This window comes from Trachurus trachurus (assembly GCF_905171665.1).
Source record: "Trachurus trachurus genome assembly, chromosome: 6".
Lineage (NCBI taxonomy): Eukaryota > Metazoa > Chordata > Actinopteri > Carangiformes > Carangidae > Trachurus > Trachurus trachurus.
Genome location: NC_139897.1, coordinates 21798989 through 21820548, shown reverse-complemented (window position 1 = coordinate 21820548; position 21560 = coordinate 21798989). Strand labels below are relative to the sequence as shown.

At 40.8% G+C, this 21560-nt stretch overlaps 2 protein-coding genes across 2 annotated transcripts in view; one reads left to right on the top strand and one right to left on the bottom strand.

The window, feature by feature from the left end:
• Nucleotides 1–580: 580 nt before the first annotated feature.
• Nucleotides 581–10866, bottom strand: LOC310986829 (myosin heavy chain, fast skeletal muscle-like). The gene is made up of 39 exons (XM_083972915.1): nucleotides 10645–10866; nucleotides 10420–10563; nucleotides 10167–10323; nucleotides 10051–10078; nucleotides 9864–9969; nucleotides 9677–9769; nucleotides 9525–9588; nucleotides 9302–9400; nucleotides 9104–9207; nucleotides 8846–8984; nucleotides 8598–8716; nucleotides 8248–8397; nucleotides 7978–8148; nucleotides 7582–7882; nucleotides 7430–7500; nucleotides 7249–7336; nucleotides 7001–7118; nucleotides 6778–6901; nucleotides 6042–6178; nucleotides 5698–5953; nucleotides 5362–5604; nucleotides 5100–5276; nucleotides 4875–5020; nucleotides 4679–4769; nucleotides 4189–4578; nucleotides 3968–4094; nucleotides 3765–3883; nucleotides 3485–3681; nucleotides 3093–3276; nucleotides 2805–2970; nucleotides 2598–2722; nucleotides 2202–2510; nucleotides 1894–2097; nucleotides 1665–1790; nucleotides 1406–1576; nucleotides 1201–1305; nucleotides 1001–1096; nucleotides 753–884; nucleotides 581–636 (listed from the first exon to the last, which is right to left on the bottom strand). Exons 1-39 carry the CDS (start codon nucleotides 10849–10851, stop codon nucleotides 616–618), a joined length of 5805 nt encoding a protein of 1934 aa, XP_083829041.1. The 5' UTR covers nucleotides 10852–10866; the 3' UTR covers nucleotides 581–615.
• A 3928-nt stretch (nucleotides 10867–14794) lies between these two features.
• The window catches only part of LOC310987739 (protein NLRC5-like), a 29179-nt gene continuing 22413 nt past the window's right edge, over nucleotides 14795–21560 (top strand). Inside the window, exons 1-9 of the mRNA XM_083974151.1 lie at nucleotides 14795–14852; nucleotides 15679–16036; nucleotides 17016–17105; nucleotides 17941–18123; nucleotides 18214–18368; nucleotides 19348–19479; nucleotides 19562–19877; nucleotides 20826–21234; nucleotides 21377–21530. Coding sequence (XP_083830277.1) covers nucleotides 15703–16036; nucleotides 17016–17105; nucleotides 17941–18123; nucleotides 18214–18368; nucleotides 19348–19479; nucleotides 19562–19877; nucleotides 20826–21234; nucleotides 21377–21530 — 1773 coding nt within the window. The 5' untranslated portion in view covers nucleotides 14795–14852; nucleotides 15679–15702. The remainder of the gene's footprint in view (nucleotides 14853–15678; nucleotides 16037–17015; nucleotides 17106–17940; nucleotides 18124–18213; nucleotides 18369–19347; nucleotides 19480–19561; nucleotides 19878–20825; nucleotides 21235–21376; nucleotides 21531–21560) is intronic.

Here is a 21560-nt window from a genome sequence, read left to right as displayed (position 1 = left end):
ATGTCTGTGGTATTCACACTCATATGTCAAGCTATGAACACTTTAACTGACTCTGCAGGCACAGCCTCAAGTCCATTTCTGGCTCATGCATATCACTGGACTGTGAAGGTCAGCCTCACTCTGGTAGTTGAGCAATATTATTTTTCAATGTCACATTCAGTAGTGTTAAACTTGCACTGCATTTCCAAAAACACTCAAACTGTCACCTGATAAAACAACATACTATTATTGAAATTGTAATTGTCTGCCAGCAGCTGTTATGAAACAGTTGAGGTAATGTCATATTCAATTTACCCCTTTACTTAATCAAATCAGTCTTGTCCATGTTTGACTTCTGAGTGGAATTTTGTTTTAGATTAAGTAATTAATCTATCACATGTTCAGTTTTGAGGTTAGAAATAAAGTGACTAATGTGACACTCATTTAAATTTGCCCTTATCTCCCCAACCTCAGAGAGATACAAAAGTGCACAGAACTCTCAAAGTAGCAACCTTTCATGCAAGGCAAAAAGATACGAGTGACAGACAGAAGTATTAGAGCAATAGCTTGATCTTTATTGTGTCAGCATAAGTGATATGACATTAGATGATTCAACATCGTAAAACACACTGTGCTTTACTCAGCTGCTTCTTTTCCCTGTAAAACAGATACATGTTTTGTGTGAGACGTTTTAGTTGACAATCAAACTTTTTGGTTTGATTTTTTTTTTTCTTTTGATATTGGTTACTTTTACTAAAATACTTTATATTTACCTTGCCAGAGTCACGGCTCTTGACTCTGAGCTTGTTGACCTGGGACTCAGCAATGTCAGCACGCTCCTCAGCCTCCTCCAGCTCATGCTGGACCTTCCTGCACTTGGACAGATGAACATTGGCCTGCTCCTCCTGGAATACAATATTATGTAAAATGTTTAAATATTCAAAAAGGCCAGCATATATACTGTACATTAGACTATGACATTGTAGAATTCTTATTTTTTTAACACATGTTTTGTCCTTACCGCTTCCTCAGACTGCCTCTTGTAGGCCTTCACCTTGAGCTGCAGCTTGTCGACCAGATCCTGCAGCCTGGCAACGTTTTTCTTGTCCTCCTCAGTCTGTAATATGAAAAATTCATTTACATGTTTAAATGTTTTAATGGGAAGTAAACTGATATTTGATGGATGTATACTGTATGTGTTAAATGTGATCAGAGCATTACCTGATAGGTGAGTTCCTTCACTCTCCTCTCATACTTGCGGACACCCTTAACAGCATCTGCTCCACGTCTCTGCTCAGCCTCAACCTCTGTCTCCAGCTCACGCACCTTCAGAAAAAAGGAAAATGTATGCAATGTTTAAAATAATGTATTTTGTATATATTTTTACTTCTGTTCAACTGGCAAAACATTAACATGACTGTTGTACCCTAGACTCGAGTTTCTGGAGCTGCTTCTTGCCACCCTTCATGGCCAGGTTCTCAGCCTCATCCAGACGGTGCTGCAGGTCCTTAACAGCAACCTCCAGGTTCTTCTTCATCCTCTCCAGGTGAGCGCTAGTATCCTGCTCCTTCTTCAGCTCCTCAGCCATCATGGCAGCCTAGAGAATATAAAATTGGGATTAGAAGTCTCATACAAACCACATTTTAACTGGAGTAGTACTATGACCAAATTAAAGTTAAACCTACATCAGTGATGGCCTTCTTTGCCTTCTCCTCTGCATTTCTTGCTTCCTGAACGGTGTCGTCAACTTCACTCTGGATCTGGACCAGGTCAGTTTCAAGCTTCTTCTTGGTGTTCAGAAGGCTGGTGTTCTAAGAAATTTGAAGAGAAATGTCACTTAGGTGATAACATGCCTCATATTTTTACTATCAAACTTCATCTGTTTTTATAAATTGTTGAAGAAATGATCATCACCTGAGAGTGCAGAAGTCCAACACGCTCACTGGCGTCCACCAGCTCCTGTTCAGCGACCTTGCGGCCTCTCTCTGTCTGTTCCAGAGCAGCTCTAAGTTCCTCAATTTCAGCCACCATAAGACCATTTCTGCGGTCCACCATGGCAGCCTGTTCCTTGATGTCTTCCTGGGCTCTGACAGCATCATCAAGGTGCAGTTGGGCATCCTAGTTCAAAAGTATATTCAAATATTCAGATTAACACCACTGAGAGGTTTTGTGGGACCACTCACTATACTGTAGTTTGTGCAGCAGCACTATGACAACAATACCTTGAACTGTGTCTGCACATTCCTCAGCTGCTTCTGGGACTCAGAAGCCTGGCGATTGGCATGGCTCAGCTGAATCTCCATCTCATTCAGATCTCCCTCCATCTTCTTCTTGATTCTCAGGGCATCGTTCCTGCTCCTGACCTCAGAATCCAGTGTACCCTGCATGGAGTCAATCACCCTCTGGCTGTTCCTCTTGATCTGCTCCATCTCCTCATCTTTTTCTGCCAGCTTCCTGTCCACCTCACCCTTAATCTGGTTGAGCTCCAGCTGGACACGCAGGATCTTAGACTCTTCGTGTTCCAGAGTTCCCTATTGAAATCAAAGAATAAAATGTTCATCTTTGCCTTGAGATCTTTCACAGTATGCTGATTTTTATCTCCTCAGATAAAAATTTACCTCAGCCTCCTCAAGAGCTGTCTGGATCTCAGACTTCTCTGACTCCACCTGCTTCTTGGCCTTCTCCAGCTCATGGATGCTCTTGCCAGTCTCACCAATCTGTTCAGTCAGATCTGAGATCTCCTCTGCAGAGAAAGAAGTGTGGTTAATAATCAGTAATCCTCAAAATGTAAACCTAGTTTCCAGTGCAATGAGGCAGGAACTTACGCTGCAGATTCTTGTTTTCACGCTTCATGGTCTCCAGCTGATCCAGAGCTTCCTCATATGAGTTCTTCATCTTGAACAGTTCAGTGCTGAGAGAACGAGCCTCCTTCTGAGCTCCTTCAAGCTCGGCCTGACCCTCCTCAAACTTTTGCTTCCACTCAGCCAACACCTGAGTGACACAATTAATATAGTTTCATTAGTTATGTACCAATATGAAAACGAACATGAAACAAATCATTTTTATTGTTTAGATTTTCATTTGACCTGGCCACACAAGATTAACATTAGTACCTTGTCAAAGTTCCTCTGCTTCTTGTCCAGGTTAGCAGCCAGTCCATTAGCCCTCTCAACATCAATCATGAGGTCCTCCACCTCACTCTGGAGCCTCTGTTTGGTTTTCTCCAGAGAGGCACACTTGGAATTCACAGCCTCGATCTGCTCCTCAGCCTCCTGAAGGCGCTGAGCCAGCTTTTTCCTTTTTAAAAAAATGTTTACATTTTCTTGTCAGTCCTTAAAAACCTTTAATCTAATAGAATCATTTACAGATATTTTTGCTTAAGACCAGTGACCATTACTGCAGTGTCAAGTGTTACTTATTATTTTTGAAAATGCAAAGAAATTACTTTGATAAAAATACTTATTGATACCAATATCTGTCATTTCATTGTCTGAGTGGTACTCACTTGGCCTCCTCAAGCTCCTCAGTGCGCTGGATAGCATCAGTTTCATACTTAGTTCTCCACTGAGCCACCTCACTGTTGGCCTTGGACATTCCACGCTGCAGCTCAGCCTTGGCCTCCTGCTCCTCCTCAAACTGTTCCCTCAGCAGGTCACAGTCATGGCGAGCTGATTGCAGTCCATGAGCAAGAGCATTCTTGGCCTAGTGGAAGAGATGTATGCTTGAATGCATCAAATGTCTAAATGCCATTAAGTAAAACCAGGGCATATGTTCGATGTCCTTACCTTAACCTCCTCTTCAGTCTGTCTCTTCAGCTCCTCAATCTGCTGAGTGAAGGCCTGTTTGCCTCTGGTCAGCTGGGAGACAAGAGCCTCCTTCTCCTCAATTTGACGGCCGAACTCACCTAGTGTGAAAATTATCATCAAACATTAGTATGGCTTCATTCTACACTGAAGATTACTGTAGGTAAACAGTGTGTTAAACAAACCATTTTCTGTCAGGAGACGTGCTTTCTGTGCATTCAGGTCATTGTTTTGGCGGACATTTTCATCATTCTTGGTCTTCAGTTCGCTAAGTTGGTCCTCAAGAGTACGGCACATCTTTTCAAGATTTCCCTTGAGTTGAGAAATAATAGAAACAGTTTAATTCATGAATCTCTCAGTTATTACACCATCTAATTATCAAATTGCGATTTAATATATCATTTACCTTTGCTTTGGCCACAGCCTCCATGTTGCTGGAGAGATCATCAATCTCCATCTTGTATTCACTCTTTTCCTTCTCAAGCTTCTGCTTGACACGCTGGAGGTTGTCGATCTGCTCTCCCAGCTCAGCAACACTGTCAGCCTGCTTCTTACGAAGAGCAGCAGCAGTAGCTTCATGCTGCAGAGTGGACTCCTCCAGGTCACGACGCAGCTTCTGGAACTCAGCCTCACGCTTCTTGTTCATCTCAATCTGAGCAGCAGTGGCACCACCGGCCTCCTCCAGCCTCTCACTGATCTCCTCAAGTTCCCTGGAGAGGTCAGCCCTCTGCTTCTCAACCTTGGCACGAGCAGCGCGCTCAGCCTCAATCTCTTCCTCCAGTTCCTCAATACGAGCCTGTTTAATGTAAATATGTTGTCATTTAGTGAACAGTGAACATTAAAATAAAACATACCAAAGGTATGAACCATGCAATGCATTCTATCAGTGTCATTACCTGAAGCTCCTTGATCTTCTTCTGGAGCTGAGCACCCATTGACTGCTCATCCTCGATCTTGCTGAGGAGCTGGCTGATTTCAAAGTCCTTCCTGTGTAAATAAGAAAATGCAGTGTATGAGTATATGCAACCTACTGAGTGTGTCAACAAACATGGAAGTTATTTTTTAGATTGAGAAGAAAATTAAATCTCTTACTTTTTGATCTTCTCATCAGACTGCTGTTTGTCATTCTCAAGATCCATGATGGATTCCTGGGCCAGTTTCAGGTCACCCTCAAGCTTTCTCTTGGCTCTCTCAAGGTCCATACGCAGCTTCTTCTCTTGCTCCAGGGAACCCTCAAGCTGCAAGTTGATATCAATAAATAATTAATATGTTCATGAAAGGTCTTGTTTTGCCAAGTCATAGACTTTAAAAACTTACATCATCAACTTGCTGTTCAAGCTTGGTCTTGGCCTTGGTCAGAGTGTTGACTTTGTCTTCCTCAGCCTGCAGGTCGTCAAGAGTCTGCTGATGAGCCTCCTGGAGGGCTTTCTTCTCCTTGGTCAGCTTACCAATGCTCTCATCCTGAGAGGCCATCTCCTCTGTCAGGTTCTTCACCTATGGTTGCAAGAAATATTTCGTTATTCAACAGTTTATTGTGCTGATTTTCCTTTATCTAATGGAGATATTCATGTTGACAAACCTTGTTCTCAGTGGCATGTTTCTCCTTTTCCACCTTGGCCAAGGTAAGCTCCAGGTCATCAATATCCTTCTTGAGCTCAGAGCATTCATCCTCCAGCTTCCTCTTCTTAGCAGTAAGCTCAGCATTCATTTCCTCTTCATCTTCCAGTCTCTCAGTTGTCTCTTTGAGTTTGGCCTCCAACTGAATCTTGCTCTTGATGAGTCCCTCACATCTCTCCTCAGCATCTGACAGATTCTCTCCTTCCTAGATCATGTTGCATGAATGTATTCTGTTAGCACATCAAAATCTTGTTTCAGAAACATCAGAAATCACAGCTATCTTTTCACATGTACTTACAGATGCCACTTGGAGCTGCAGATCATTCTTCTCCTGCACAAGAGACACCATCTTCTCTTCCAGTTCCTTCTTCTTGGCCAGGGCAGCAGCCAGGTCAGTTGTCATCTTATCATAGTTTTCCTTCATATTAGCCAGCTCCTTCTCAGTTTCAGCACTCTTCAGCAGAGGCTTGATCTTGTAGTAAACCTTCATCCATGGCCAGTGCTTGACATTCATGAAGGAGCGGATGTTGTACTGGACGGTGTAAATGGCATCCCTGTAGAGAAGAGATTTTTTATTATAGGCAATTCATCTTAATATTCCTACCATGATTTGTGTGTCAGAAGTAGCTCTTTCCAACATGCCTTTGTGCTGTCATCTTCACAAACTCCTTTCTCATGAGGTATCCACGGCACATAGCCTGAATCATGCCGACCAGAGATGCCAGTTTGTCATCTCTCATCTCCTCAAGGGTACCCAGCAGACCGGCCTTGAAGAACACCTGAGTGAGCAGAACACAAAAAATGACTATCTGTCTACACACTGTAAAGAACTCAGAGAGTGTGCCTCACTGTATTATTTATACTTTCAATGTAACTGAAAAGAATTGTTAATGTACTGTTAATCATTATGCAGCCTTGGGGTGAGAATCTGTAACAATGTTAACCATCCAAAACAATTAGATCTAGTTGTAAGCTGCTAAGTACATGACTGTCACTGTGCTATTGGGGGAAACTTTGAATCATATCCAGTCACATAGTGAGTCAAGTTGAATTGAAAGTTTGAAAGTTGATGGTGTGTCCTAGAATTTTCAAATTAGATTCCAATGTAATGTTTCTACAAAGTGCCATGATTCTGTCAAACATGAAATATAATCACAAAATTACTGGACTTTCCTTTTTGTAAATTGGTTGGTGAAAATTGTGTTAAATTTGAAGTAGGTGTTGGAGTAAAATCTTTCTTAGGTTTTTCAGAAGCATCAGAAAAAAACACATTACAGGATAGAAAGCCTTTGAGTGTCAGGCCTCCTGATTAAGTAAAGAGTATAAATTAGTAAATGTTAACTGCCTCTACCTTTTTTTTGTTGCTGTTGTTGCTTACCTTGGTGTGTCCAAATCTGTACTCATCGTGATTAACATCAATTGATCCAAGCAGCTTCTCTGATGCCTTCTTGTTGTCAATGAACTGGCCCTCAGGGATGACACTGGCATTCAGTACCTTGTATCTATTGTGAGAGATTTAATGGTCAGTGTGTGCATTTGCTTTACCTTGTCTTAAACAAAACTAAATTATTAAACTATATTAATTAACTATATATTGATACCTCTGCTTGAAGTCACCATATTGGATTCTGCTGGGGAAACCTTTCCTGCAGATTCTGATACCCTCCAGCACACCGTTACACCTGAGCTGGTGGATGACCAGGAAGTTCTCCATCAGACCTGTGTAAAAGAGATTTGGCCATTAGTACGGTGAATGAATTTAAATTAAAGTTATTGTTTGGAAGTCTTGGAACATCATCCCCAAACAAAACAAACACACCCAGACACAAATGATATTGTGTTTTTGTACCTGGAGTCTTGGACTCATTGGGAATCAGACAACGCACAAAGTGGGGATGGGTGCTCCTCAAGTTAGTCATCAGCTTGCCCAAGTTCTCCTATAGATGGAAAATGGCAAACCGTTATTACAAAAATGAACACATTTTGAATTTAAGTACCAAATAAGATTTAATGTAGATGTCAAACTTTACCCTGAACTGTGAAGACACAGTCTGCATAGAGCCACCCTTCTTCTTGCCTCCCTTCTTGCTACCGCCGGTTTCTGTGTTTTGGTTAACAGCACATGAATACATATCCAGTCTTAAAATAATAAAGAATTATAATGCACTGAATGAATACATACCCTCAACAACAGGGGGATACAGGGATGCCAACAGTTTAACAGGGGACTTCTGGTACAGCTGGATGACAGACTCGTTCAGTGGGTCCTTGTTCTTGTCCAGCCAGCCAGCGATATTGTAGTCCACAGTACCAGCATAATGCACCAGGGAGAAGTGGGCCTCAGCCTTGCCCTTGGATGGTTTTGGCTTCTCAAAGGCTCTGTTTTTGCCAAGATGCTGGTCATACAGCTTATTCTTGAAGGATGAGTCAGTGGCCTTGGGGAACATGCACTCCTCTTCAAGGATGGAGAAGATGCCCATTGGCTTGAAGAAAGCAGAAAGAGATACACCATGAACTGATACTGTCGTTAAATATTCAGGATAATCTCTTTGAATAGAATCACAAAATTCAACTGTACCTTCTCAATCAGCTCAATGCAGGCAGCCAAGTCCATACCGAAGTCAATGAACTCCCAGATAATACCCTCCTTCTTGTATTCCTCTTGCTCCAGGACGAACATGTGATGGTTGAAGAACTGTTGCAGTTTCTCATTGGTGAAGTTGATGCACAGCTGCTCCATGCTGTTGTACTGTTAGAGGAGAAATAGTCAGCCTAATCCTTTACAGGCAAAAAGAAGGATTCTGTCATGAAAAGTATCGTTGGCTAAAATGTAATCATTGAAACTCACATCAAAGATTTCAAAGCCAGCAATATCCAGCACACCAATGAAGTAATTCCTTTGCTGCTTGGTGTCCAGCATCTGGTTGATACGGATGACCATCCACAAGAACATCCTCTCATAGATAGACTTGGCCAGGGCAGGCACTGAGTTATTCACCTAAATACAACATAAAAATGACTTTAGGGGTAATACTGCTCAAGTCAAAGCATTTCGCATTTCATGTATAAAACTCATTAAAAATATGGCTAAACTGCATTGCATTTCTTGATCTTTCATGGACTTGATGTTATACTGATTCCCTTGAATCAGTATAACAGTATGTTTGTTTTGATAGGAAAAGTATACTTCATATTTACCTGAGGCACAGTCTGTCCCTTGGTGACAAACTCATTTCCGACCTTCACTCTGGGATAGCACAGAGCCTTCAGCATGTCAGCAGAGTTCAGACCCAACAGGTAAGCAACCTTGTCAGCATCTGAAAACAGTTCAGTGATTTACAGTTAACACTTACATCACATTGACCTCTAATAATAGACATGAATGACAGACCAGAATCTCTGTTGTTGTTGGACCCAAATATTCATGAATGATCATAAATACTCACCCTCTGTGCCATCGGGCTCAGCCTGCTCCTCACGCTGCTTCTGCTTGAACTTCATGTTACCATGGTGGAGCACAGCACCGGTCATTTTGTAGATGCTCATCTTCTCCTCACCACTGAAGCCCAGAATATCAATGGCATTCTGTGCTCACAAAAAGTGTCATCAGAATATATAATCACTTCACAAAACACATTCAGAAAGCCATATTGATCATTAACATGAAAATTATTGTAAAGATTTTAACAATGAATATCACTAACATCAGTAGCTTCCAGCTCAACTTTGTCATCAATACTGGCCACAGTGATCTGACCCTGACTGCACATGGGGAAGTCGTAGGGGTTTGTTGAGATGAGTGACGCCTCTGCAGGTGAAAAAATGGGTTAAGTTTCAATAGAGTGTTTTTCAGTGAAATTTCTAAGTACATTTAACACTGTACAGCAGCTTAATCTGCTTACCAATCAGCCCAGGCAAGTGGTTGGTCATCATCTGGTAGAAGATGTGGTAGCCTCTCTCATCAGGGAGCTGGAATGACACTCTAGACTTCTCCAGCAGATCTGCAAATGGGTGGGTCTTAAATCACTGGACAATTCTCAACTCCAATCATTTGTATTTACTATGAGGTTTATTACTCCCCCCCACACACACACACACACTTTTTTCACGTCTATTATTACTTACATGTCTCAATATCAGCACTAGCCAGTTTGCCAGTTGTGCCGAAATGGATTCTGATGAATTTACCCTGTTTGGAACAAAGCAGTTGTTAAAATCTCTCAGTATTGGCAATGTGTAAGAGGAATTTTCTCTTGCTGACATCTCTCCATACTTACGAAACGGGAAGAGTTGTCATTCCTCACAGTTTTGGCATTACCATAGGCCTCCAGCAGAGGATTGGCTGCAATAATCTGATCCTCCAGTGAGCCCTATTATCCAAGTGACAAAATCATATCAAAATGTGTTTTTTCTTGTGGAGATACTATATGTACTGAATACACATTCAGAGTCATTGTGACATACCTGGATTTTGCTCTCCTTCTTCTTTTCACCACCACCAACTGAGATTGTGGCAAAGTACTGGATGACACGCTTGGTGTTGACAGTCTTTCCAGCACCAGATTCTCCACTAGGTATAAACAAAGACTTGTAAGAGTTTGATCAAGCTATTTGATTATCTTGGAAAAACGTCAACAAAAATGAAACTTACGTGATCAAGACAGACTGGTTCTCCCTGTCTGTTAAGTCACAAAATAAAGAAATGAAGCACTTATTTCTACAACATAAACCTCATACATAACAAATGTTATATTGTTGAGGACGTACCAGTAAGCATGTTCTGGTAAGCATTGTCAGAGACAGAGAAGATGTGGGGTGGAGCCTCCATACGCTTCTTGCCTCTGTAGGCACTCACAACTGCAGGATCGTACACTGGGAGCATCTTGTAGGGGTTCACGGTGGCACAGAACAAACCAGAGTAGGTCTGAAAGAGATCATAGAGGTAATACAGTTAACTCCATGTTTCCTACAAGTATAATCATTTTCAGTATTGTGTGTATCATCTGGAAGATTGTCTTACGTAGATCATCCATGCTGCATAACGCTCTTTGAGGTTATACAGGACAGAGGCTTCATTGAGATAGGTCATCATGGCCATATCCTCAATTTTGTCGTACTTGGGAGGGTTCATTTGAGAGACGTCTTCCTCTTTAAATACCTTCTCCTGCAACAGGAACAGGAATTTGGTTACAATGAGAGCTGATCACATTTAACTCATATATGACTCTGAATTTATGCTACAAACCTCCTGAGTGTCCAGGACTTTGACGGTGACTTTGCCACCATCTTTCTTGAGGATTGTTCCCTTCAGGTACAGCTCTTTGGCATCAACCACGTAGCAGGCAGCCTTGGCATCAAAAGGTTTGGTTTGAGCCTCGATTCTCTCCTTCTCTGGCTTACGGAGGTAAATGGCAGCTTTGCCATAAATGGCCATCTCTGCGTCCGTACTCATGGTGGCGGCTTCTGTCTGTTTAGCAAGTAAAACAACAGCAATCTTTTTTTACTTTCCATGTGATTGAGCAGTTGCCTAGTGTGTGATATGTTACTTAACCCGCCTCATCAAATAATGACCTTACATTATTTCAGTAGGTTTTCACACCTAGCCATTATGCATATATGTGCAAATTGTATTGTATTTAACCTCAAAACTCACTTTTACTCCCTAGCTTTTAATTGCCCTGATTTTAACAGTGCCTGGTTTCTTATAATTCTATATAATTTATCTTTCTTTTACATTTATTTCTTTTGTTGCTGTTTTGTATTCTTTGTTTTGCTGTAAAGCACTATGGATCAATCTCTGCATTGGATGTGCTATATATAGCACATCCAATGCAGAGATTGATCCATAGTAAATAAAGCTGAGTTGAGTATTAACAACACCTGGGGCCACTGCTAAACTCACTTAAACATCTTGGGCCCCTTTGCATATTTGAATAGTAACCAATGGTAAAAGATGTACATACCTTACGCTTCTCTTTGTGAAAAGAATATTATATTGCAGAATCCTGTTGAAAAACATAATGTGTTAGTCAATTACAGGCAGCCCCCAAACATTAATACCTTAGTTACATTTCTTCTTAAACTCACATATAATATTTTAAAGATACAAGAAAAAAAAAGAAAGTAATTGAAAATAAAAATCTTTTTTAGAGGAAAGGAAAATATGCCCTGGACAATAACATACATGCTGTGCTTACTTTTACTTTTTAACTTCTGCAAACTGATTCATAAAATGTAAAAGGTCCAGTAGTAAAGAGTAGGAGGTCTCACCACAGACTGAAGCTTCACCGGTCTTCCACCACACACTCTAAGGCCCCTCGCAGACTCCTTATATTCAGTCTGGTTTGCTTACAAAGCAATGACCAAAGCAGGCACCATGACAAATATGGTGAGCACGACACAGGAGTCTTTAAGCATTTATAGAATTTAGCTGGCACTAACTTCAGGATAATCCTTTTCAAAAGTGGTTGAAACACTCAAATACATATATTTGTACTTATAGACAGTTAATGGATTAATGGTTTCAGATAAAAATTAAACACATCTTCAGGTATTAACACCTTCGATATAAATTCTACAATTGCATTATATTTCCAGTAGCATCTTCTTATTTTATTGATATGGATTTTTTTTTAAATGAAAACTGAGATTAAAACTGAGGAAAAAAAAATTTGCGCACTTTCCAATTGTAATGAAATCTCAGAAAGCTTTTAAAGTAGAATGTTCTTTACTTGATGTTGTGATAATTTAAGTTAATGTTAGGAATGCAAATTTGTTGTTTGAAATTATTTAATCAATTCTTGCACCCAAATAAACTGACTTGGGTTGAGGTCGGTAATGTGGAGCAGATATTTTTCTCTGAATACAGACTATAGCCAGAGTGGGTTGGTTGTTATATTTTTTGCCATGATGATACATTTAATTTTTCAAGCTAAAGGAATGAGTAAACCAGGCTTTCTACATTCCATCAAAGCTCAGTTTTTCTTTGTGGAAAAATCCTAATTGAATTTAATTATTATGGTGTTGCTTACTGTGCACATGAAAATGATGGTTTGCCTGGTTGACTTACTATGCAATGTATTATTCATGGTTAGTTTTATGGATTGCAATTATTATTATTTTTTATTACCAATTTTTAATTCATTTATCTTCATCAATTCTTTTTATTCCAACGTTCTTTCCTGTTTGAAGAAATGTACAATTTACAGAAATGCCACTTTCCTAGAATATAAATCTCTGCGGAAATTGAGTCTAAGTATCAGTATACAGTGGGTTTGATTTAGTGTTTAGAGTGAGCCACTTGTCATCTAACCTGGGGTGCAGAGAGGAGCACATGCTCACCCTTTTTGGGCTACATTTGTTAGGGGTGGACCTCTGTCATACTCCATCATGTCATTTGAGTAGTGTTAAAAGTGAGAGTGTGGAAGTCAAAGAAGCCTGCAAGTCATCTAATAGTGGGAGGGCACAAGTCTAGTCCTGGGTCAGTTTACTGTATATTGATTACAACATTTTTACAGATGATTGCTTTTATTCATAGGATATGTACTGTGAGTGCCAATAGGGCCATGTTGTTATGATACTGCATTTTCTCACCTGGGTGGAGCAAAGAGTGGTATACTGATGCGCAGTTTTACTGAAATGATTGAAAATATGATGTAGATTGGTGTCTATGTAGCTAGTTCAGATTACAATAATCTACAGAATATGTTAAGTGAGAGAAGAACAAATAATTGTCTTAAATAGTAACATCATGTTTTGTACCACAAGCATGATTTTGCTATATCTCTATTACTGAAAGACATAATTTCACACAACCCGTGTATTCACCATAACGTGAATAAATTGTTTTCTGGTGTGACTGATTTTACTAATCACATTAGTACTGTACAGAGATAGAAGTGGGCCCCCCATCCCCATCATCACCTCAGAGAGTGACAGAGTGAGAGAAGAGACCGTCTCAGCAGAAATACGTATAGACTAGAGAGGGGGGCCGCTCTGACACGGTGACACGACGTCTTTGACATGATGTGCAAATGGGAGATAGAAATCGATCACACAAGTGTAACAACTTTTTTTGCAAGCATCCATAGCACACCCTGATAAGATGTCGCCCTTGTCGCCTATATCTAAAGCTGCCACAGCACAGAAGAGTATATCCACAGTCAACCACCTGTCTGGGTTTGAGTGCAAACCCATTTTAATCACTTAATCAAATTTGTTCCTTTATGTGTTGTCTTGTAGGCTCACCTAACATTTGGTGTGTGGCATTTATCTTATTACACGTGTCCTATGTAATAAGATATGTGTCAGGATACTAAGAATGAAGAGGGAAGTGGTCAGAAGTCGGGTGGTGGGGTGTGAGTTTTGAGGTGTAAGGCATTTGCAGGAGCTTTTGTAAAAAGCCAGTCAGCAAGTAACCAAAGTGAAACAGCACAGTATAGAAACACCTTGTCCACTTATGGTATGAACTATTGATGTCTAGGTGGGTAGGCTACTGTATAAAAGGGACTGCAGTCCACCACGCGTAGAGAGGGAATGAGTAGGCTAGACAGACAAGACAGGTTGTTTGTTCTGTGTCCCTGAGTTATCAAGATCAGCTGTAAACATCAGTGTGGTGAAGCAAAAGTATGTTTCTGAGGGAACAAGGATCAAGGATACATCTTCGTGAAATTTAATTATTTGGTATTGACCATTCCTTATAAGAGTTTTTTTTTCTGGATTATTGTGAATCCGGATCATAATAAGAGCTGGTCATCCTTTCTCAAAATCTCAGACCACAAAAAGCTACTGTAGTATACAAAATGTCAGTTATCACTAAAGACCCTGCAGAAGATCTTGAGTGGACCGGGGCCCCTGCACATGACAGGCCAGCAGCCACTGCTGCCTGCTTGCTCTCTCTAAAAAAGAGATGTTTCTTTTTTCTTTTTATCACAGCTGGCTTTTTGAAACTCCAGTTAGGCTACATGATTTGAAACAGATTACAGAATTGAGTTATAACTAAATGAGACTCGGAATGTGCCTCACACTCACTTTCACTGTCTGGCCACCTGCCTCCCTGACGACTGTCATGCAGCAGGAACCAGTCTGAGCCAGGCTCCTCTGTTTGCTGTGTTTGCAACAGGAACCCTGGTAATTGCAGCTCGACAGGAGGGTGCGCTTGTGTCATGTCAACACAATCGCGCTGAGCTCATCACTTAAGGGAATGCCACAAAGTCGTGTCTTGTTGATTGAATGTGTAGCCAAAATACAATTTATACAACAAAATGTTGTCATAATCAATCAATTTCACCAGGCAGTCTCAGTGCGGTCGGTCAGGACCGCCAGTGCCAGCCTAAACTGCGCCCAAGTCAAAAACGAAACCAAAAGTCTCCCTCCTAGTCCTCCCTCAGTTTCGTTTTAAAATAAATATCTAACCTGGCTGCAGAGAGATGCAGTCTGCGACATCAGTTGTTGGTGAGTGTGTATTTAATTTTTATTTCTCTCATTGTTACCTGCCTCTACACGAACAGAACCGCATTGTTTAGTTTACCCTAACGTGGAGGGGTTAAAAAGCGAGATGACAACGCGCGGCTGGTGTCGTTACCTTAAATGACCTCGGTTCTGGTACAGTAGGCTACAGTTTGGGACAAGCGGAGGTGTGTGGGGAGAAAAGGCGCACTTTCTGCCCTCGTGGTGCTTTCTGATTCCAAAACATGTATCATGCACACATTTGGAGTTTACTGACCATCTAAAACATAAATGAAATTAATCCCGCGTGCACTTGTTAACAAAGTGCGCATCAAACACTATACTGCGCACATACACGCACACACCCTTTGTTTGTGGTCAAGCACAGGCTCTCAGAGAATACATGCGTCAAACTGACTGAAAATGCATAAATGAGGCAAAACTAGGCAGCATCCTTCTATATATAAAGCTCTCTGCTTTAGTTAGTTGAATAAAGTCTGACTCGAAGACAGCATGCGTCAACTTGCTGCCTGGCTATAAATGAAGATTCAGCTTAGTGTCTACTATAAATGAAGGGAACTGCTCTGATACATCTAAAACATTTTTTGTTGTTGCAAAAAGTGACTTCCAGTGTGTTGATGATGATGTCGGTGGTCATTAGTAATGGCCCTCTGAAGTTTGAGCATGTAAAGTGCGTACATTTACATTTTCTGACTTGTAGGAACAATAAAAAGCCCAGGTTTTACTTTTTATTCCTTTGCTGAAGCCTCTTGTGTGTGAATGTATGACAACAACATGTTGTGCTGGTCCTCAACTTCTCTTGTTTGTGTAGCCTATCAGCTGATGGAGTCTGACCATGGATGAGGAGGTTGACCCTGGAGACGAAAATGTGAACTCGGTCTTGGCTCAGGAGTCTTCAGAACTGTTCCACGTCCTTAGAAGTCAGTCACCTGCAATTATAATGGAGCTGTGGAAAATGATGCCCAGTGGGGTCAGGCACAACACTGCACATCAGGACCCTATTAACACTTCACCTGCAGTAATGCAGCTCATCAGACCCATGCTGGAGCACTTCAAGGTGGCCCGTGCTGCAGATTGCCAGAGCTTCCTCCAAAGCCTGTGTATGTTGTGTGAGAATATGCCCATGCGCCTGGAGTCGAGGCTTATGTCAGTGGCTGGATATGCGAACAGTGAGTATGAAAATAAAATGTTGGCACATCCCTGGCTGAAAGAGCATACAGAGTCTGCACCATTTGCTGTGTGAGAGCATCAGTCTGTGGTACGAGCTACAAGCTAAAGCAAGCTCTTTAGTCATTAAAACCAGTAGTGTCATACACATACATGTATCTTGGGGATTATGAGAAAAATAGCTGTGTGTGTTTAAAGAGAGTGTGTAAAAGAAATGGTAGGCTTATTTGTTGTTAAGGGTAATTATAAATGAATCACTGATAGAAACTGTTGCTGCACGCCTCTCAATTGGTTGATATCAAAGTGTTTTTTCTTTCTTTCTGTTTAATGTGATCGCTGGAAAGTACCTCAGATTACAGCACCCTATGTGTTGTGGCTAGAAGTGCAGCCCAACAATGCAGCCACAGTTTTGTGCCACAAGTTACTTTTTAGCAGTAACAAAACATACTGTTAACTTAATTAACAGTCCTAATTCCACGATGGACAAAAGGCCAACACACTCACACTCACAGACACGTTGTTGACTGTGCTGCTGTTGTGTATTTGCATATTGAGCACACCAGGAGGAGCTTTCAAAATGAAGTGCGGCTCATCTGGTAGATGATGTAATTTGATATTCATCAGTACATTTGTGTGTCATCCTCTGCAATGTCAAAATTAAACAGAATTATGATTAATCCACTCCTTTTAACCATATCCTCGAGGCTTACTGGCAGACTTTAGTGCAAAAGTGAAAACGAAAGGCAACTGTGGAGAGACGCATCAAAGATGCTCAGTAAATCATGTGATCATGTGATCATGTGATGTGATTATTTCCGATAGTTTCTTTTTTCTTTTTCTTTTTTTCTTTTTTTTTTTTATCTCTGGTGATATAGAAACAAAAAAACTCTTGCAGTGTAGTTGATGGAATTAGTCTATTTTTTAATTTTATAATATTTTTCTGTTTTTCATATGCTGTGTGTGTCTTCTTCTGCATTATAGATAGTTGTGGAATTTCCAGTCCCAGTGTAACAATTGAGGAGCCGTCTTCGCCACCGTCAGAACAGCAGCTCATTAAACGGCCACGCATTGGTACAACATGCACTTGACACTCCAACCCTTTTGCATTACAGCTGCATTCACATACACAGTTTGTGGATTTACATAGAGAAGCAGATACAGAGTAGCAGGATCAGCCTTGTTTGCCAATTGAAGTGCTAAAATGAATTAATCCTCCACAACCCAAAACTTTTTTTTTCAATATATCCGTATGTGAGAGTCAACTAAGCACAGTAAAGAGAGTACCAGGTAGCCTTTGTGAATGTATTTTGTGAATCTTTAACTTCATATAATCTGTAATTTAACATGATTAAAATATTATAGTGCTGTGAAGAGACATTACATGGATGACATCTCAAAGTGAAGTCTATGTGATGAGGAAGTGTAGACACGCAACTGCATGTGTTACTCGTAGTTAGACTTTCTATTTGAGGCTTTGACATAGCAGAAATAGATGGTAGTATTAACTAAATTGTTAAGCATTGTGTATCAATGCATAACCATAAAACTACCGAATTAGTCAACACAGATAGTAAAACCAAGTAGGAAAGATAAGATGTTTTCATTCCACAGTAATGTGTTAACCATGAGCGTAAACTGGGAATGTTAACTATGTTTCTCTTACTGGGTATTACATTACCAGGGCTAACCCAGTGTGAGAACCAAAGCTAGGTTACTTGAGAAGAACTTACTCATTTCCTCTGTATGCCCTGCACATGATTTAGAGTTTTTGACCGGTGGCTGGATTAGGTTTACATACGTGGAAATGTTTTGAATTTCATGAAGCAATTTACTTTTCAGATGCACAGAGGGACATGTCCAAACAAAATAATACAGTTTCTTGTTCTATGACTTGTTCTTGTTGCAGACTACTGGGAGCACTACATTGCTGCAGTGACGAGCCTGCTGAAAAAGAGGTGGCAGCATCTGAGTGAAGGTCTGGTGAAGGAGGTCCAGTTGGACAATGTGTGGGTCAGCCTAAGGACGGCGAACAGAGGAAGAGACAGACCTGATCAAACCCCTGGCCCAGACAGAGGGAGCAGGACACCAGGTCAGACTGACTTCTTCATCTTATTATATACACAAAAAGGTGTTATTAAAGTATGTTGTGCACTAACATGATTTTTTTTTTCAAATTTAGAGCCTGATGGGGACTTTGGGTCTTTGGAGTCTAAAGTGACACTGGAGACCTTCCTCCAAGGATGTGCAGGGAAGGTGACAGCTGTTGTTGGGCAGCCCGGGTCAGGAAAAACTCTGCTGATGTCTTGTTTAGGACAGCAGTGGGCACAAGGTCTTGTAAGTTGACATACTTTTTTATTACTCATTAAATGTTTAAGGTAAATGTGTTGGTTTAGGTAATGGGCAGTGTCAATGCACATGTGAAAAAAACCTGACTCTGCAAGATTAAAAGTCTGAAAATGACAAACATCAGCAAATGTTAATGATGCACACCCCCTCTAGCATTACTCAGGTGCACCGCCTCTCTAAAAAAAAACTGGAGTTGGTGTAACTCCACACTATGTTGTGGTCATGTTTAGGATGAAGGCGGGTTTCAGTATGTCATTAGACACACTTTCATCATCATGAAATGTTCAAAACAAACAATTTAGCTATTGCTATGTTGTAAAGATTAAGCAGTTTATTGATGATTATTGTAAGAAAGAAGAAGAAAAGAAGGAAGAGACTGGTGGAGAGGGAGAGCAAAGACAGAGGCCAGATTCAGACACAACTTGAGATGTGAGTGCAGGCTGCAAGCAGGAGGAAATGAGTCAATTAATAAAAGTAATTCATTCAACCACAATGGCAAATTGCAGTAAACATGGCTGCTTTCGATTGTTGGTGTTGTAAACAATGTGGCTCATCCATTGTGCACACATCATTATGAAAGCAAAAAACCCGGCAAGAATCTATGCAAACCACCACGCCCCACCTGCTTCTTCTTTTTAGTGGTTAGATGTCTCCATCAAAGAATGTGAGATCATCAAGTCCATGTTTTTACTGAAATGAAACAAAGGGATGTGACCAAATCGTGTCCAGTTACTGTCTTAACTTAAAAGCACATGTGGGACAATACACAAAACACCCCAGGAGACCATTAAAGGGAGACTGTAATACAGGCCATATTTTCCAAAAGCAGAGCTATCAGTATCAATACTAGGTCAGCATGCAGAATGAGAATTTTTTTTGTGTTGGATCAGGGTCAGGGTTTTACTCCAGGGTTTTTGTCTGTACCTTCTGTCTTGCCACTGATTTCAATTCCCTTCTTATCAACCAGGGCCCCATCCCATCATCCTATCTGTTTGTCTTGCTGGAGTTTCGTCAACTCAATCTACTGTCTGGCCCTCTCTCCCTGTCTGAGCTGCTATTCCAACTCTACCTCCCTCCAAAGGGGGGTGACATTGAAAAGGTATGCCAGGGTAATAAAACAGGTGAACTCGTACATGCTTTCACTGTTCAAACATTCCACTTTTTTTTTTTTGTTTGGACAGAGGGCCATCTTGGATTACCTCCTTTCTAATCCAGAGCAAAGCTGTTGGGTGCTGGATGGATATGATGAGTTTTACTGCGAAGTCACCAGACAAGAACCACAGAAAGGACTGTTGGACCCAGAAAAACCTCTGCCCATTGCAGACCTCATCTCAGGGTTACTGAATCGTCAGCTGCTTCCAGGATGCACTGTGCTGGTCACTTGTCGTCTGCGTGATGTCATGAATTTGGAGGGCGTATCAGACAAAGTAGGGCAACTGCTGGGGTGGGACCACCACCAAATAAAGGAGTATGTGCTAAACTTCTTTGGATTAAAAGGTAAAAGCTTGCATACTTTTATTTTTCTGAATTCATTTTTTTTTTGCAATATCTTTATATATTTGTTTACATTTGTTGACACCGAGGCCACTGGCAATTTCGTTGTATTCTTTTACAGTGACAATAAAGCTTCTATCTATCTATCTATCTATCTATCTATCTATCTATCTATCTATCTATCTATCTATCTATCTATCTATCTATCTATCTATCTATCTATCTATCTATCTATCTATCTATCTATCTATCTATCTATCTATCTATCTATCTATCTATCAAAGGTTTTGATTGGCTTGTGTAGAGCAGAATTTTTTCAGTCTATGTGACTGAAGAGCATCATTTACTAAACAGTCTGTCCAGTGGAGATAACACAAATGCAGCAATCTCACACACACAGGCTGCCTCACTCTTGCCCAACAGCCACATGCCAACTGCCAACTAATGGACAGACATGTTTTCTCTCTGTCTGTGTCTGCTGGGCGTTACTGTAACGTTTTCATGCCCATTCTTGATCTGAGGAACATGTTGAGGGAATCACTTCAAATTTGAGGCAAACCACTTGGACTCAAAGATAAACTGATTAGATCTTGGCCACCAAAGGTTTGGCCATAATTCAAGTCACTGTTTGAGTTATTGATACAAAATGGGTTAAAATGATGAAATGATGAAACATCCAAAAGGTCAAAGGGAAACTCCTATGACATCATAATGTTCTACAAATCTAGTTGGTACTTTATTGGCAGTATAGTTGGTATGATTACCAGGTGGCTGGTATTTTACATAATGCATGTCTCTCTCCAGTATTTCCAGTCTCCCTCCACTTTTTCTATTTAATAAAGAAAAAAAACACACATCCAAAAAGGCATAGAAAGATTTAAACATTTGTGTGGGTCTACTTTGTGTTGTTTTGGGCTTAAACCAATTCACTGTGTATTTTTTTCTCAAAAGGTGACTCGGCAAACAAAGATCTCGGGGCACAGGCGGTGGATCTCCTTCTTTCCAGCCGACACCTCCATGCCATGTCATGCCTTCCTGCCCTGTGCAACATCTGCTGCATCTGTCTAAAGCATCTTCTAATCGAAAGTGAAGAGAGAGAAACAAAAGTCCAAATCAGGGAAGAAGAGGGAAGTGAAACGCAAAGGAAAACCACAGAAAATGACACGAAAGGAAGAATAGATGGAGGTGAAGACATAACGACTGACCGGATAAATGACGGAGCCCAGCTACATCCCGCACCCATCCAGATACCCCCCACTCTTACCCAGGTCTACCTCACTTTTCTCGATGCATTTCTGAGCAATGAGCCTAGTAAAGGAGGAAGATCAGACAAGACAAAAAACACACAATCTGCACAAAGGTATAGGACAATTAGAGAACTGATTTCATTAATAATGTAATATTACACTGTGTATTAATTGTCTAATAATGCAAATAGTAAATGAGTTGGTTACATTCTGATTTATTTCTAAGTTAAATCAGTTTTCTGTTTCACTGTGCAGCATGGTTCGTCGGCTGAGTCACTATCGATCTGAGATATGTGAACTAAGTCAACTGGCCTGGAGAGGTTTAGATGAAAGCAGGATCATCTTCTTGGAAGAAGCCATACATCAGGATGTTCTGCAGTTTGCCCTCAGGACAAGGCTCTTCTCACAGGTCAGACATGGATGGAAATCATATCTTCAT